Source organism: Drosophila simulans, chromosome 2R (genome assembly GCF_016746395.2).
Source record: "Drosophila simulans strain w501 chromosome 2R, Prin_Dsim_3.1, whole genome shotgun sequence".
NCBI classification, from domain to species: Eukaryota; Metazoa; Arthropoda; class Insecta; order Diptera; family Drosophilidae; genus Drosophila; species Drosophila simulans.
Genome location: NC_052521.2, coordinates 8,166,627 through 8,184,773, shown reverse-complemented (window position 1 = coordinate 8,184,773; position 18,147 = coordinate 8,166,627). Strand labels below are relative to the sequence as shown.

At 45.2% G+C, this 18,147-nt stretch overlaps 2 protein-coding genes across 8 annotated transcripts in view; both read left to right on the top strand.

The window, feature by feature from the left end:
• The window catches only part of LOC6733918 (proteoglycan 4), a 36,826-nt gene extending 20,983 nt beyond the window's left edge, over positions 1-15,843 (top strand). For 4 of the 7 annotated variants that reach the window (XM_016182317.3, XM_016182316.3, XM_016182315.3 and 1 more), the window contains 5 exons: positions 5,720-6,377; positions 6,431-6,518; positions 11,433-11,870; positions 11,963-12,026; positions 12,095-15,843. In XM_016182317.3, the coding sequence (XP_016026966.1) occupies positions 5,720-6,377; positions 6,431-6,518; positions 11,433-11,870; positions 11,963-12,026; positions 12,095-15,048 (4,202 nt within the window). In that variant the 3' untranslated portion in view covers positions 15,049-15,843. Of the gene's footprint in view, positions 1-5,719; positions 6,378-6,430; positions 6,519-7,850; positions 8,000-10,906; positions 11,098-11,195; positions 11,350-11,432; positions 11,871-11,962; positions 12,027-12,094 lie in introns of those variants that run through there. The other 3 variants (XM_039292047.2, XM_039292046.2, XM_039292045.2) reach the window with 3 other exon arrangements.
• Positions 15,844-16,152: 309 nt separating this feature from the next.
• LOC6733917 (protein LTV1 homolog) lies at positions 16,153-17,931 on the top strand. The gene is made up of 2 exons (XM_002080925.4): positions 16,153-16,302; positions 16,362-17,931. Exons 1-2 carry the CDS (start codon positions 16,300-16,302, stop codon positions 17,832-17,834), a joined length of 1,476 nt encoding a protein of 491 aa, XP_002080961.1. The 5' UTR covers positions 16,153-16,299; the 3' UTR covers positions 17,835-17,931.
• The last annotated feature ends 216 nt before the right edge of the window (positions 17,932-18,147 follow it).

Below are 18,147 nucleotides of genomic sequence, written 5' to 3'. Positions count from 1 at the left end.
TCTATATACTTCAGTTCACATGTGAACTGGCCTTTGTCTATTTGTTTTCGTTGGGCTAGCCGTCATATAGCCACCGACAACTGAATAACTGGATAATGTTTATATAATTGTGGGTATTACTGCCTACACGTGCTAATTAACGCCCCCAACTTTCTACGGCTAATGCAAATGCACAGCGAATAGCGAATACAACCTCATAGGTTGGTGGTTCTGCCTGCGGATTCGTAATGGGAATAGGAAGCTTTATCCATTTGGGGTCACCCCAACCGTGGTCGTTATGACAACTCCCACAAAGAAACGACATCAACAATAACGGACAGCACACATATTATTCACAACATGAATAAATGGATCGATGGACAGTGGGTAAAAACGCATTAAAGTATTAGTTACCTTCAAAAACTCGGCATATTTAATCCCAAATTATTCAAGTAATGACAGAACCTCTTTATTGTTTTCATTAAAGTTTATTTTTATGTTTAAATATAATTAACAACGTTGTTAAATGTTATTGCTTTATTCAAAAATAATACAGCATTCTCAAATGTAAATAAGTCATATAATCTTAAAATTATATTTATAAGTTTGATGAAAAAAAGATGCTCATTTATGCATAATGTTTGAAAGAATTAGAAAATCATTATTAATTGTCTATATGTAGCTATTGCATCCAGTCACATTAACTCTGATTGCATAACACACTGATTGGTAATATAAGAGCGGTAATAAATATATTTTTTGAACAGCTCGCGGAAGTAGTAAACATACATGGGGTTCGATTTTTTGATTAGGCTCGTTAAATCGCGTTTATGGCCCACTGTGCTGTTGTGCTGCTAACAGCGCTGTTAGCCGCTCAGACGGCTGGCAGACACCTGCAGTGAGCCAAGAAACGCTAATCAGTCCGAATTGGCAACACAACGCGGCCAATAAGCCCAATCCCGCCGCTGTCGATGACTCGATTCGATTCATTTTAGCCGAGTTCAGTTGAGTACGTTTTTTTTCTGTTTCTGTTCGGGCTTTTCGCTTCGTTTCGTTTTTCGTAGATTTCAATTTCAGTTCCCGAGAGAAGTGAGTATCATTTGCTTGTATTGTATTGTGTTGGGGGGTCTGTTACTTCGATTTCCATGGCGGTCTTTCGCGCTGTCCCCCATTGATTCAATTCATTCTGTGCGCTCCGCTCCACCTGAACAGGTGAGCAATTTCGCTGCCGAACGCGCCGGTTATTGCACTAATTGAATTGTCGCTGAATGCAATCGCAATATTCAATCGAATCCGTAATCCCAACTCGCAATTTGCCATTCGCAATCTGCGAGCGATCAATCCGTATCCGAAAGATACAAGAGCTACGAAAGTCAACAAAGTTTAATCAATAATATCGGGAAAACATACATATCGAGTCATCGAACTAAGTGCAAACTTGTGTGTGCGCCGCTAAGTGAAGTTCAACTAAAGCAGATACTTATGCCTAAAGATACATGCCATATTCTTCTAACTATAAAAAAAAACAAGCTTGTTTACAATAGGCAACAATCAGTAAAGTAAACAATTCGCGGGAATTGTGCAGTTGAATAAAACATCTGGCGCTATTTTGGGCTTTATGATACATATTTAAACAGGTAATAAAACGTATTGTGTTTTTGTGCATTTTTTGGACTAGAACGAAGGGTGAAATATGTGAAATATTTGAAATTCTGTGGATACTGAACCCAGTTTGTTTTGAATATGCATTTCAAACATTTAATTTTCCAATTAAAACGCCCGATGAGCATATAGTTTAAAACTATTTACACAATCGACCCATAAAACCATGGGCCATTATAAAAGTTGACATCAGTTTGGAGCTTATCAAGCGATGATGATGGTTTGTTTTGGGTTCAATCTCCCATCTCTCCTCGAAGAAACCTCGTTACGAGCAGCTGCCGGGGGATTGGGCCAATTGCTTGACGCCTCTAATTGAAGTGCCACATGAGTTGTGTAATCAATTTGCTGCGTTGTACCGCCTGTTGTCGTTGTGATTTGTCGCGTTCGAGTGCGAACACCTCGAGTAAAAAGCACTACATTTCGGCCTGGTTAAAACTGATAAGCCAAGCCATTGGCCATTGGCACGCAGACGACTGATTGCAGTCGTCGTCTTTTGGGCCACAGATTGGCGATAGGTCTTCGCTGGAATAGGCTCTGATTGGCATTCGATCTTTAAATAAAATTGCCAGAAAATGTACTCAAATAGATTTCTTAGCACATTACACTCAAGTCAGTAGGATTATTAGAAAAATTAAGTTGACTTTATCATTAGCAAGTACTTATTAATCAGGCCATGCGATATATAGCGCTATATATCTAGCTGACTAAGTACATCTATTGATTTAGTAATCTATCTTTTTACCAACAAGATATGATTTATAAAGAACGAGAATGAAAGTTTTTAGGCCCTGGCACTTATTGTCTCTAAATTTCATTCTATTTTCTTAGTTGATTATAAAATTTCAAGAACTACGTAACTAAAATAATCGAAGGGTATTACTTTTGAGGCAATTTCTATTTCTTTGACAATCTTTGATAACTCTACGATCAAGTTATTTATAATTATTGGCCACTATGCCTAATCTATATAGCCGCAAATGCAGCTTTATCTCAGCGTTTTTTGTGTGAAACAATTACGCAGCAATTGATTGAAAGCTCGCCGATTATTTGCCGTGTTGATGTAATTAATCATACGCCTGTTGAACTCTTTGACCAACAAAATCAACGAACCTTGGCTAAATCCATCGGCATAACATTCAATTCTCGAGGTTTACAGCATTGCAATTTACTATATGCACACGAGTAGCGCCAACATTTGAAGGCCTCGAGACTCGTTTCTATTTTTTTTTTATTTTATTTTATTTTATTTCTTTTCTTTTCATTTAATTTTATTTTATTTTGCTGCTAGCAAGTTGTGCAATTCTTGGAGCTTTTGTCTATCTCTTTGGGGCTCGATTCTCGTTCTCCGCAATGGTTTGCTATTTTTATTCCACGCAAGTGAACTCAGCACTTGTTAAGCGGCTAAGCTGCCCACATGGGGTGTTCCAAAGGGGCGGCCGTGTGCGATGTGGGCGTGGCCTACTTGACCTTACCCAATACAACAATCCCAAGAGCCGGAGCTGGTCGAGCTCACATCCGCTGGCTACAAAATGCTCAAGAAAAACTGGCAAAAAAGGTCTCCAATTACTGCAATCGGCTAAAAAGTTGATTTGCACAATTTGCATGTTGAGTGTGTGTGTGGCAAGTCGATTGCTTTTGCCAATGATTAATTAATAAATAACGAACCCACAGCCAAACCTTTTTGGAATTGCAAATTCAGAATCGAATGGCAATCGGTGTCACTTGAACACCTCCAAAAAATCCCACGTGGGAAGTCGCTATTAGTGCTAACATTAATACCCAAGGCATCCATCCGCCATCCGACTGCCAAATTGAAAAGACGAAAATCGCTTTTGATGAATTACCAAAGCCATGCCAAGATGCCAAAGATGACAATGACGCCCACATTCGCGGAAAAAGCGAAACCCAAACCGATGACAGCGGCGGGCAAAGCCAAGTTGAACAATATGGGTGCTCAATAGACTTTAGGATAAATTAGAGATACTCGTAATGTATCCACAATGCTGATGTAATCGGGATTGCCTCATAAAGTGAATCACAGTCATGAGCCAGATAGAAACTTTTCAATTGAAAAGTTGGTTAATTAATTTAAGAACTTCAGCGTGTTGCAGAAGTAATGCCATTCTCGACTGACTCTGCTGACCCAATTAGGCATTCCATAAATAAACAATTTTCACTTGCTAAATGGGGTGGTAATGCCCGCCTTTGTTCGGTTAAAATTCCATTAGCCGCCGGTCCCCAAAGCAATTTTGGAGACGAACTGGGGCAGACAGCCAGACACCCCAAGGGGCAATAAATAGAATGACTTGCCACCGGGAGTCCTTGTGCCCCTCGAATAATTTCTACTTCTTTTTCCATGACTAATCAAGCGATGATGACCAGCCCCAACGCAGGTGAAATTAATCATTAAAATCGAGCCATCAGCGAAAAAACATAAATGAAGTAGTCGTACCCATGACTACACATGTGTTTGGCCATAAACAAATTCAAATACTTATACATTTTGTATATATTTTATACATATGTATATATAGTATCTTTTGCTCGCGTGTCTTGGCCCCAAAACGTGACTGTTTTTTTTGATTAGAGGGGTCGAAGCTTTCTTGGCAGAGTTCATTTTATTTTGATTTTATTTTTCGAAATTCTTGTACTTCCGTTCAGCGGCATTCTTTTCTCTAATTAATATATGCACTTACCTCCGCTGGTATGCAGACTTTCCACTGAAAGATGGGTATTTGTTTTCGAAACTTTCATTTCTGGTAATGACACACAAAAAGAGTGAATCACTTTAGGAGATGTTAAATATTCGGAGATGACTGAAGTGGAGCTTATCAGTACGCTTTGCGAATAATGAGGTCAGCAGTCGTGGAAATGCATATCGATTCGTTTATGAACCCATATATGAAATCCCAACTAATTCTTAGTATTTACACTTCACTTAGTTCTGATGCATGGGTATATATACTAACTACTTTGTGTACCTGCAAAAAGTAATCATTTCTTTATGATCGATAAGAAAAGGTTCTTTTTCTTTCACCTGCCTTATCGGCCATCTAAATTGTGCAAACATTTTGCGTCTACAGACATCCAAGTAAAGAAAAAACCTATAAAAGCTATTTAAGATAACTCAAATCGATTGATAAGCGTTTTTATAACCCTTTTTTCGCTTTCGGATTTTCGTATGCAATTGTTCTATGTATTGCAAATTGTGTATATCGCGCAAACTTGAGATACGATATGACCTTGTCTAGTAAGCTTCTATACGCGTTTTTTCACGTGGTGTCCAATCGTTCTTATCAACGATAAGAAGCCATCCCTGTCGCTCTCCTAATCCCTGCGTATTTCCCTCTCACTCTCGGCTAGGAACTTCCAGCAATTGAGAGTTCTTCAACTTTTGCCTATTTATGGTCATGTTTTTGGTACCATTCGCTGCGTTTTCCCTCGCTTATTGTTTACTTCTTATCGCTCAATTAGTTTTTTTTTGTGTATTTGGGGTCTTAACTTCTGATGAATGACAGAAGAATTCTATTAACAATCGATAGGCTCAACTGTGCTGAGTAAACTAGGAAGTTGACCATTTCCTCGGAAGTTACTACGGTTATTTTTACGGAAGTGCTGATTGCAAAGTGTATTTTGTCATCTCTTTAATGGAAATCCTTTATCAAATTGAATTTACTGAAAGGGGGGAAGCATAAGATTCCGTGATAACGCAATTCCCATCGCTGGTAATTTAATTCCCTTTGCCTGAGTGTGAAGCCCTAATCCCCAAGCGATTTTGCTCCCACTCCGGAATATTTATGCCCGCGTGTCAATCAAAGCGAAAGCATTGAATACATTGCTCTACTTGAAATCTTTAAAAATTAAATATTTTAAAATTTTTTTATAAATATGTTTCAATTATTTATTTAAAAATTTCCGTAACCTAACGATAAAATTTATTAATAATATAATTTATTTTTGATGCTTGGAGACAATTGCACCAGCAAGCGTCTGGAAAGCTGCCATCACTTATATTTCGAAAAAAAAAAAATTAAAAAAAAAATGTTCTTATATTAAGCATATTTCTTGGTCTTTCCAGAGCATCCAAATCAGCAGCAACAGCAGCAGAAGCGTCGTCGTTTCCATCCGCTTCGCAACCTGCGGCGCATCTTCCGGCGACGTACGATCAATAGCTCAGCGGACAGTCCTGCATCCTGTCAGTCGCCAGGAGCCGGATCCTGCAACACCTTGCCACCGCCCGCCACCAGCAGCAGCAGTGAGAAGAATCTGCGCAGCGGGATCGCATCGCCACCAGGATCTCCCCTGAATCCCCAGCAGCTGAAGGAGAACTACCAGACGCAATCGCTGCCCAAGTCCAAATCGTACGGCTCGCATCGCGATGAGCTGCTAAGTGTGCTCCTTGGCAAAAAGCGGGCCAGCAAGCAGGACCACAGCCAGGTTGCAGTCCAACCCGATTCCCAAGCGCAGTCGCAATCCCCGCAGGAAGCCATGTACCAGGCCCAGCGACAGCATGGCGGCGTCGCCGTCTTCCCCGATTCACTTGTCCTTAACCGGAGCAGCTACTTTGCCGAGCAGAGAATCCAACAGCGCCATCTTCGCAGCGTGGGTGACTCCTCGCAGGAACTGGAGTCCAGCCTAGGCTTAGGTTCGGGATCAGGATCCGGAGCTGGTGGCGCCGCTGACATCTCCGACAGCCAGCGAAGCCTTAGCGAAGGTCGCCTTCTGGATGTGGACGGGTGAGTTCATCTCCATTTCGCAGTTGCAGCGGTAGTTCAATCTCTGATTTCAGGGATTACTCTAGGGATACCCTGTCCCAGTCACATGACAGCGTCTTCTCCGAATCGGCCACAGCCAGCAGTCTATCCATTGTACTCAAGGTGAGTTACTTAAATATTTAATATGCATTTAATGTACATATGGAAGGAATCTATACCTTTTTATGTCCAAATTCTATGGCTCTTACTTTGCCAATAGGAAGTGATTTAACTTTTGTTTTTCATTGAACAAAGTTCACGGACCTCGGGTCACTGGGGGAATCCGCTTAATGTTTTTGTTATCTGAGCACTTGAGCTGCAATCAATCTAAATTGATTTTAATCAAAGTCAATTGGTGGCTTTGTTGGCACTCGTATCTGCATTGTGATGACCAAATCTTCTCTAGAGTCCATTGACTCACCATTTTTCGAGATTGGTGGGGAAAAAACACAACTTTGTCACCACTTTGATTAGCTGAGTTATTTTCGATTCAGAACATCTATTAATTGAGTGTTTTTCCCATGGGGATGAGTTAAATAACTACCAAAAATGGTGGCTCCATTGGCTTGGGTTTATTTCCCATATCAGATTTCATCGTTGATAAAACTATTTAGCAACTTCCAAAACAATTGCAAACTGAACTAATTAAATCGACTTGAAACTTGTGCCAAATGAAAGTCCAAAATAAAATAGTCTGGCTAAGATAGTTATCTAATAGACTAAAACATCATTGCGAACGTCATTATCAACATTAATGCATAAGTCGGTTGAGCGTTTTTCTCTTCATTTTTTGAGTGAAAAAAGAAAAACTATAGCCAACGCACGCGTCTTGCAAGTTGCAACTGGAAACAGAAACCAATGTTAGATGCTACACTAAAAGAAATACATTTAAACAAGTTTAAATATTTAAAGAAATTAAAATATGTGCTGTTAATTTGATATTTCGTTAATAGACGAATCAACAAATATTTCCCAGTATAGATTCTTATTTTATGGATTATTCTTTACTTTATAGTAAAGTATTTACACTTTAGTTGTTCATTATGGCTTCTTAATTGACGACCCAATATTTTCTTTCTGTGCACCCATGCAGTAAGTCGCTCCATCACCCGCCCGCCACTTTTCCCCCCCTGGAACTCCCGCTTTTCCCGGCGATTTTCCTCCACTGGCAGCGCGTGGCAATTTGCGGCTTCTTCTCCCGGCTGTCGGCTGTTACTTCTATTGCTTCTTCGGTTTCTGGACAAACGAGTTGCCAGCCCGATGGTCGCTTGGCCGCTTCTTGTTATTCCACTTTTTTCCACTTGGCCAGTGCTCCTCCAGCTACCCGCTTTTCACTCCGCGGGCTCCCAGCTTATTTGCCAACCTGGTTAGCAAATAAATCGCATTTCTTTCTGTTTCTATGCTATTGAACTCCTGCAAGTTTTCCGCTAAATCAGTTTGCATCGAGACTTTAGCCAGTGAAGACACACGATTTCCACGATTCCCCGACGCCGATTGCTATTTCGAAACCGACTCCGATCCGCGCTATGTCCACGATCCTCGAGATTCCTGGACTCTAGCCAAGTGAAAAAGTTACTGAACCTGCGATTTAACGGTCCAACTGGGTAACTGTGGTGGAGATTGAAAGAACTGCGATTCCTAGGTTGTCGGATTAATTGGTTTGACAAGCGGAAGTTCCAAGTGCTGAATAGATGATTGAACTTTAAATTCGAATTATTCAAGGATAGAAGATTAGATAGATTTTTGAATAGATAGATAGATTGGTAGTACAATACTGAAAGTAAAGTTCTTTATTTTCATTTCCTTGAAAAAATCCGTTGATTGCACTCCTGGGAAGGTGGGTATAGAAATCTAGAAGTCTTCCTCGTTCCTTCTCCAGTATACACATTTTCTAAGACCATTCTGTCCTGTGGCTCCCTGCTAATCCTCCAGTCAGTCGAGTTGAGTTGACTTGGCGACTTTTCTCTTGAAAAGCTGAAGAGCAGGTCGGAAAACGAGCTTAGGTCTATAAATATTTACCAAGCGATGTGCAGATGTGATCCCAGAGTCAGAGCCATGCAACCAGTTTGATGAATTAATTGCGGATAAATAGAAAGAGAAAAACATCTACACGATGGCCATAATGGAAAGACTAAATGACAATGCAGTGGAGCAATTTGCAGGCGGCCATCCGATGATGGCTGGTGGAGCGGGGCGAGCATTTAGTCCGGACGACTTGGAATGACAGTGATATGGTAACACGGTAACACGCATTAAAATCGCCTGGGAGCGAGCTTGGCCGTCATCGGACTTGGACTTGGATGTGAATGGGGATGGGGATGGGGATGGCGGATTTGGATTCGGATTGAGGGGGGAAACATTTCACACGATCTGCGCTAATGGACCAACTCCAAACACTCCTGCCCAGCTTCCCGACACTTGATTTTTCATTTTCGGCCTACATTCGTTTGCAGCGCCAACATGTATGAGATCTGTGGCACTTCCCGTCTGGTGGGCCTTACTCCCAGATATTACGTAATCCATCCAGTGCTGAATTTGCCTAGCGCACCGATTTCCGCAACCATTAGGAGCACACTCTGGTTCCCATGTACCGTGTCAAATCGTCCTCGACGCATCCGCGTTGGGATTTTAATTGCATTTCTTCGCACGCCGATGGGCGCATTCTGGAGTTGGCGAAAAAATGCGGCCCACGTCCATATCGGCTGGCCACTTCTACTGGCCAACTCCATGGCCCCACTTTCCGCCACTTGGGTTGACAGCCGAGGAGAAATTGATTCGAGGCGATTTGATTTGATGTGGCGTTGTGATGCGATGTGTGATGTGAGGCAGCCGGCGAAGCAGACTTGGGTGAGAGTTTTGGAGAAGGGTTCTTCAGTGCTCACTGGGAGAAAGCCAAGCCTAGCTCGGACAAAGTAAAGCTAACTAAGTAAATCAATAATATTTAGAAAGCATTAAAGTAGATGCAGTTTTTATGATTTAGGTGAATTTGGAGTATGCATCACTTGCAAGACAAACATTTATAAATTACTGTGTCGGAACTACTCATTCTCTTTTCTTAGACATTTATTATCTGGAAAGTACAAACCAAATGCAGTTCTTTGAGCTATAAGAGCCCGGTAATAAACCCACTGCCTTGTTTTACCCACATGCAGTATCATTTGTACCAATAAAATTAAATGCCCCATGCAATTGCAATTGGTCTACATAAAATATTAAAGATTATGGCCGAAGTCAGGGTCAAATCACGTTAACCATTTGCCGATCGGGGCTACCAGTGGTAAATGTGCACACTTTGCAGCATTTATCCCACTTGCAGATGGCGGCCATTTGTTTGAGCCGCATTTGAAATGCAACTCGGACGGCGCAATGATGCAATTGCATTTAATTCAAAGCGATTGCCGTGTGCCTCCCACTTGGCCAACTGTTGTGCCCGTTCTCTGGACGAAAAGAGCCCCTCTGTTGGATTGCGGTAATCAATGTTGGCGTTTGTGTGTGGCCATGTTGGGAGCCGACTATCCACTAGCGACCGGTTCCCCCCTGCTATCTCCTCCTCCAACGTGAGTTGGCCCACTCGCCAAGTGGGCCAATAAATCAGTGAACGTGACGACTGCTCGAGTCCGCTCCGCGATTTTCCTACTCAAAGGCGAAGTGGAACTTGGCGTAGAAGTGGCCATCCGGTGCAGGTAGCTCAGGTGGAAAATGGGTTAAGGTACGCAGGATAACTACCTGCAGGATACACGAAGCACCGCGAATTTCGCGGAATTGAAGCAGCTGTGAAAGGTTATGTAAAACTGTGTTTTCATTAAGTGTGGATTCACTATATTAAGAGGATAAAGTTATCGCATTAAAAGATACTGATAGCTTGTAGGACCTAGTAAGCATCTAGGTGAGATAAATCTCATTTTTGTAAAGCTAAGATAACCTGATCTATGTGTTTAAATAAAAACAAACACATGTGTCCTAATACTAACTTAATTATAAATGTGGAATATCTTTTGAATTAGGTATACCTCATATATATGTACTTAGGGATGCAGGCGCCACGATTTATCATCTTGCAGAACATTGAACTCGCCCCCAAATCCCCAATTGCAATTGTTTAGCTAGAATTGATGGGCGAGGTCTTTAACCTGAACCAGCACAGCACTTAATCCTCGAGCAACGAGCTCCCAAAAATAGCATCCCCACCAGAAATGAGTCCAACAAACAGATGGCGACGTCACGCGCCGCAAACACTGATAGATGAAACAACATGGGTCACGAAAAGGCGGGAATTCCGGAGTTAGAGGAGGGATTCTTTCTCGTTTTCGGACCCGTTGTGTTTACTCTGTGGACAGAGTCGTACCCTTGAAATCCGGTCGAGAGCTGACAATAAACAGATCTTCTGTGCCTGCCCTGCACCAATTGTGTTCGTCTAGGTAGCAAAGCAAATGCGACGCCATTTCCATTTCCATACCGATTCCCATTCCCATTTTCGTTTCATTTTCATTTCACTCTCGAGATGCATCTGCATCGAAATCTTCAGTTGCACATTGCACTTGGGTGTCGTCAGTTGCCGCTGCTCGAGTTGAAAGTGAAATCTTTGAGATCGCGTGATCCTCATAGGCAGAGATATTTCCATAGTCATATTAACGTCACAATGGTAGCCGGAGGTGCGGGTTCTCTCAGGGCGCAGTCCAATCCCTTCCAGCTTTCGTTTGCGGTAAGAATTCGTGAGGTATTTTTGCAATCTTTTCGGAATCGCAGGCTTCTTTGGTAGCCACAGTTGCCCAGCTTAATCGGGGATTACCCATCCATCAGTCATTTGTAGTCTCGTCCGCGCCGTGAGGCCCACCAAATGATCGACTTTAAGCAGAATCCCTTCAAGATGAAGCTGGGCGGCTCTTCCATGGGCGAAAGTCGCCTGGGACGCAGTTGTCTGCGGGCTCGTTTCGTTTTCCGCTGGAAAAGCTGGGTAACCCAACAGAAATGAAACCATGAACCACTCACTCTATGCCCATATAACCCGAATAACATCTTTATAAATATCCATTTCAGGCGGAACTCACGGATGTCCTGCGCAAGCGACGCAACAGGCCAGATGCCTCTGACGAGGATTTGGGTCTGCCCCGCAGCCCGGCTTCTCCGCAACGGAGGGCAGGGGGTGGAACCAGCAGTCGAAATACCTCCGGAGTGGGTCACCAGTCACGGGGTCACCAGAGCGAGGTGTCTTCACTCAGCTTGCACAGTGTCAATAGTGCCGAAGTGGAGACGGAGGACAGCCAGAGCTCCCATCAATACCGTCATCACTCGCGCGTTTCCACCAGCTCATCGATCTCGATGGGCTCGGATATACTGCGATCACATCACGAGGACGACGTGGACGCCGTGGGCGGAGAACGTCATCGTCTTTCCCATGCGGCGGCCAAGCACAAAATGGCCATCAGGCCTGTGAAAAAGAAAGGACCCACCAGGCAGCACCGGATGACATTGGAGGTAAGTGGATATAACATGGCGCACACATGGATCATGTGAAAATTAGTTTATATTTGTATATTAAACGTTTGAATATTATTATTATCTTTCAGACTTCCATTCCGGAGGCCAATGAGGATGTGCTTAAGATTAGCCCTGGATTAAGAGCTGTCCATGGTAAGAAACTGGCAATATATTATGTCAGCTTCTAGTCTGAACTAAATCTTTTTAATACCAATTTTTAGAAGCCGATCTCAAGATCAAGACGCGCTCTTTGCCACCGAAGACTCTAACTGCCATTGCACCACCGGTCCAGGCTAACGCCGCCAGCTCGGTGACGACCAAACGAACCAATACAATCGAGCAGAGCTCCACCATTACCAGCACCATTAAGACCACAAGCTCGTCCTCCACGACATCTCAGATGTTCGGACTTCGAGGTCTGACCAGCAAGAGCAACGCTTTGCTGGAGAATCGTGGAGAGTCTTCCACGGATGGGGACGACTTCCTGGCCAATGAGCGGGAGAAGGAGAACGAGGGTGGATTCCTGCGCCGTCTGATCCACCGGAACTCCAAGAGATCCATAGCCAGGGCCAACGACGGAGTCGAGGATACGGATTCCAGCCAGAGTGTGGCCAAGAAGCTGCAGATCTCAACCTCCTGCTTGGAGGCCGCTGCTCGGGATGCCGTTCAAGTGCCGGACAAGTCACGCAGTGCCACGTCGCACGAGCAGCACATCCAGGAGACGCGACAAACAATCAAGCGGGAGATTCACAACGAAGGCAAGCACGGATTGAACGCCATGGTCAGTAACTACGGTGTGCATCCACATCCACCCACGGCATTAAAGCCGAAATCAGGTCCTGCCGCCAGGCAGCGATACATGCCCAAGGAACTGGGAGCTGCTCCGCTGGAGAAGATAACCTCGGGCAACGATGTGACCAACTTGTTGTCGAAGAGCTCGCGGGGCAACGACACCTTCCAGTCCACCACTTTGGTGCGGGAACAGCAGAACAAAGTGGAGACCTCAACGCATTTCGGGAGGAAACCAAGGATTGTGGGCTTGAGTGCCTTCCAGCAGAAGCTATCGCGATCCAGTGACTCAGTGGGCCAGCACTCCAGCTCCTCCAACTCGTTGGAGACCAGCACGGATGAGCCCTCGGCCCTGTACTACGAGGAGAAGCAGCGCAAGACGGTTGAAAAGTCCCGCAGCTTCCGAAATTATGAGGACGAGGCTGTGGACTCCACGGCCGTGCACAACAATATGCCGAGTTTGCCGGATCTGTCGCTAAGTTTTCGTGTGCCTGCCTACTACAAGCAACCGCAACAATCGCCCTGTTCGCCGATTTCCCCCAACGCCAAGTGTGTGTCACTGGGATTCGAGATCAACGACAACAAGTTGCTGCAGGCCCGAGCTGAATCCACGGGCCAGTTGCCATCTTCTGCGAAAATCTCACCGCAAAAGGCCACCCCCACAAAGCTTATCGTGAGTAGTCCGGGTTCAGCTGATATCTCCAAGATCGAGGAGAACATTGACCTTATCGTGAAATCCCCTCTGGTGAACGTTCTAAGGAAGTCCGGTAATGTGGCTGATAAGCTGCCCAAGGAGCAAACTACTCCGACCAAACAGCGACCCAAGCTACTCGACTTGGGAGCAAAGATGACAGCTCCTGCGGCGAACCCAAGTCCCAGCCCGGCAAGTCCGTTGACCAAGAGTGCCAAGCTCTCTAACAGTCCACCCACCACCCCGGCCAAAGGGCAGGGATCCTCGAACAGCAGTCGCCGGAATTCCAGCAACGTGGAGAATACCGGTGAGCCGGAGTTCATGAAGATCCAGCTGAATCGCGTGGACCAGGCGCGTCTGCACAACAAGACCAATCACTTGGTGCTAGCGAAGAACTTCAAGTCGCCCACGGAGCGGAGTCAGAGCAACGATGATCTCAGCTTCCGACGGAACAGCGGCGAGAATCTGGCGGGAATCGAGATTGTGGAGCACCCTCAGCCGAAGCCTCTAAGCCCGGCAATCAGGCCGACGACACTGGAGCCCAGCTTGAGCAGGCAATTGAAATCCGTTAGTGCCACTAGTATGAGGAATAGCTATGGAAGTAGTAGTGAAGGATTAGCCACTCCAGTTACTCCAGCCACTACACCAAGCACACCTAAAAGCAATGGGTTTTCGAAAAGTATTCCCAGTGCTCCCAAGAACGTAAAGGAAGTTAAAGATGCCAAGGAGCCAGTCAGCCCGAAGGAGCCAGTGAAGAGCAATCGCCTTTCTCTGGAGGATCGCAAGCGGTTATTCCTCAGCGAAGAGCGAACGAAGTCAGTGGAGCTACGCAGGAAGTCCATTACCAAGTCAGAAAACACTGCTCCACCCACTCCTTCGGTGATTCCAGCAACGCCCGCCATTCCAGTCACTCCGGTAACTCCCACCTCTCCCGAAATATTCGAGGTCAATGGCAACACTTCACCCACCTCCAATCCCGTAGTGTTGCGCAAGAAATCCTTTGCTAGCTGCAACGGCAATCCCAGTCCCTCCAAGGACGATCCCACACCCGAGCTGATGAAGGTCTTTGCCCGCCGTTCACTTAAAGTGAAGGATGACGACGTTGTGGCTGTGCCACAGGTACAACCAGCCGCTCCAGTGACCAACAGCAAGAAGCTGTCGCCTAGTGGAGGGGGAGGTCAGAGCGTGGATAGCGACAAGGAGAACCAGTCGAACAGCGAGGAGAAGCTGGACAAACTGGCGCCCAAGAGCGAGCCCCAGGCGAAACATCACCCCAGCACCAATCGCAATTCGGTTGCAGACTTCCGCAATCTCAACAATAATAACAATAACCATCAGCAGCAACAGAAGGTGCCACCAAAGGTGGTCAACTACCTGCCCCCCATTAAGACCAGCAATCAGGGCCGCAATAGCCTGAATAACAATATCAGCAATGGTAATGGGAGTGCAAGGCCCGCTGCTGAAAGGTTTTCCCTGCAACTGAAGCAGGCCAACCCGACAGCAACTACTCCAACGTCTCCGGCAGCAGCGGCAGCAACACCTGTTGCAGCACCAACTGCAACATCTGCAGCAGCAGCAACAGCAGCAGTAGCGCCCAGTAAACCCATCGAGAGATCAGCCACCGTGGGCGAGTTCAAGGGAATCCACCAGAGACGCGCCGAGTGGGAGCAGAGGGCCAAGGAGGCGCTAAAGTAATGGATTACTTATTTGGGTTAACCTAAATACTCCGCCGACCAGACTGTACCTAGCCTAGCTGCAATCCAAGTGCTTTTGTCTAGTGATGCGCTCTCCTTCAAGCAAATAAAGCCAACTGGGAGGCAACAAATAATCAAATTATCATTATAATCGTTAGCTTAAAACCTGTAAAGAATCGCAAATGAAATCAAAGTTGAGGGCGCCGGACTGGCGAGGTCATCCAAAGACAATAGCGACCTGTTCGGGTCCGGTGCCCGAAAAACTCGATAGGCAATAACTATATACCGATCTTCAAAAAGTGACTAGATTATACTTATTTTTAGTCTGTTCAGAGTATCGCTTACTATTAAAAGCTACTAGGCTTCGATTCGAATTTGTTCTGTGCATGTCGAGAAATGTTTTCAAATAAACTAAATTACATCTATTAATTGAGAGTCAAGAAAACTGTAAGGACTGTGAGTATAATTACGCGTAGCAAGGAGCCTGATATTCGAAACATTTGATTTACTTTAAGTTGATATTTTGCAAGCTTTTAATTGGTAGAAGAGATTGATTTTACTATCTAGGCTAACTATTATTACATATTAGTATCTTACATGTTTCGAAGACCTTGTTTATGTATAATCTTTAGAGTCTGCCGAGATTACAGATCCATATGAATGTAAACGTGTAGAAATTTAATCATATTCACACCCAAGTGTATGCAAAACATTGCGAGTGTACAATTGTTTTCGAAGTGTCAAGATTGTAAATGTACATACAACAAATAAAAACGATTTAATAAATATTCAAGTACAAATTCGTGTTTCTATACTTATTTTAGTATTGGGAGATTTGTACAAATTTTAGTAACTATTAATGGTGAATATATTTTACAATCAAATGGGAAAATGTTTCAGTTCGCGGTTCTTAAGATTAAATGTTTACAATATATTACACTTATCACCCGGAACAAAACCATAAACTATTGATTTCATGGAATGAAAAATATTGGAACTTGGATTTTGTTTAAACGTGAATAATTTTATTAATCTGTAGATCTGAAAGAAATTTGGTTCAATATCTAAATTTCCATTGCCGCCTATTTTTCGAATTGAAGTGTACGTTGTTCAACACTAAGCCCAACTACGCAGTGGAAAAAAATCAGTGTGACCGGAAGGCAGTAATACAAAATCCCTTTCTGGGTGGCAGCTCCAGCAGGCACATGTGTTTCTCTGTATTTACAAAAGATTTTCCGAAAACAATCCAATAATGGTGGGTAAAACACCTCTAAACTGGATGAAACTTATCTCACAGGCCATCCTCCATTGCAGGTTAAAGGCAAGAAGCCGTACATTGACCGCAAAAAGGCGGTCACCTTCCATTTGGTGCATCGCAGTCAACACGATCCCCTGGTGACCGATGAAAATGCTCCGCAGAGGGTGCTCCTCGAGGCGGCGGCGCGCCAGCAAAAGCCGAAGGATCCAGAGCCATCCACCAATCCCGCCCAGCGGCAGGAGGAGCTAAAGAAGTTTGGTATTCACTTCGACGATGACTATGATTACATGCAGCATCTGAAGAAACGCGAGAACGACGTGGTTTGGGAGTTCATGGAGAATCCCAATCAAGCGAGAAAGCAAAAGGATAGCGAGAAACCGGGCCCTGCGCCCAAGCTAATGCTGCCCAGCTCGGTGTTCGCCAGCGAGTTTGAGGAATCCGAGGGCATGCTAAACAAGGCGGCTCCGCAAACCTTGCGTCTGGACTGGGATCCCGATGTGGTCGCTGCCCTGGACAGCGATTGTGAGAACGAAGAGCTGGAAGATGACTTCGTAATGCAGGCCATGGCTGAGGGCGACTCCGACGACGAGGAGTGGGATGACGAAGATGGGGAGGAGCAGTCCGACATGGACTTCGATTCCGATGACCTAAACGAGGATGAAAACGAGGACGAACTAATGGATCGCTTGGCACCCCTGATGCGCGAACGTCGCTTTGACGACGAGGAGCTCAAGTCGCGCTTCACCGAGTACTCCATGTCATCCAGCGTAATTCGGCGCAATGAGCAGCTGTCCCTATTGGACGATCGTTTCGAGAAGTTCTACGCCACATACGATGATCCGGAGCTGGGCGACCTGGCTCTCGAGGACATTGAGGGCAACTGGCACCAGAAACATCCCGTTGTGATGCAGTGCTTCCAGGAGTTCAAGAAGAAGGACAAGAGCATCGAGTATAACAAGGAGTGGGATCGCGAGCGCATCGAAAAGTATCGAAATGTGGTCGAGGGCGAGGAAGATCCCACGGAGGAACTGGTGGAATACGAGGTCGCCGACCCAAAGCAAAAGAAGTGGGACTGCGAGTCAATCTTGTCCACCTACTCGAATATCTACAATCACCCGAAGGTGATCGATGAGCCGCGACGCAGTCGTCGTTCCAGTGCCAGCACAAATCCAGCTCCCATTCAGATCGACCCGAAGTCAGGCCTGCCCACAAATGTGCTGCGCGGTGGGGTCGATGGCCAACTGACAGCCAAGGCGCTTGCTAATCTGGTCGATGAATCACCCGCTGCCACTGGGCCAAAGTCACTGTGCGCCAAATCGGTGCTCTCCACATTAAGCGTTCTGTCCATCAGACCCAAGGACGAGACCCCCGAGGAGAAAAAGGAGCGGAAGCGCCTGCTGAAGGACTATCGCAACGAGCGTCGCATCGAAAAGAAGGCCAACACGGAGGCCTTCAAAGAGGAAAAGAAGCGACAGACGCACGTGAAGATCAACCAGCGAACCAACCAACAGGGAGCCTCCATCGTCTAGCTTAAGTTTCCGGCTCTGTTCTCTAGGCTTAAATGTGAAATGTATACACAGGCGTATATGTTAAGTGATATCTATAAACGAACGATTGGATAAACGACAAACTGTTGCCGTGATTACGGGCATAGTTCACCCGAACTCAATGCATTAGCATTAGGAGTTGGAGACGGCCCGGGATGTCGCCTTCCGTTGGCGTCATCGTCGGTTGCCAGTTGTCAGTCGACCATTAATCAAAGTGGCTGACTGTGCAGCACGCGCTGAGGCTATAAACCACAACAACAATGCCACATCGCGATACCCTGGAAAAGAACGCAGC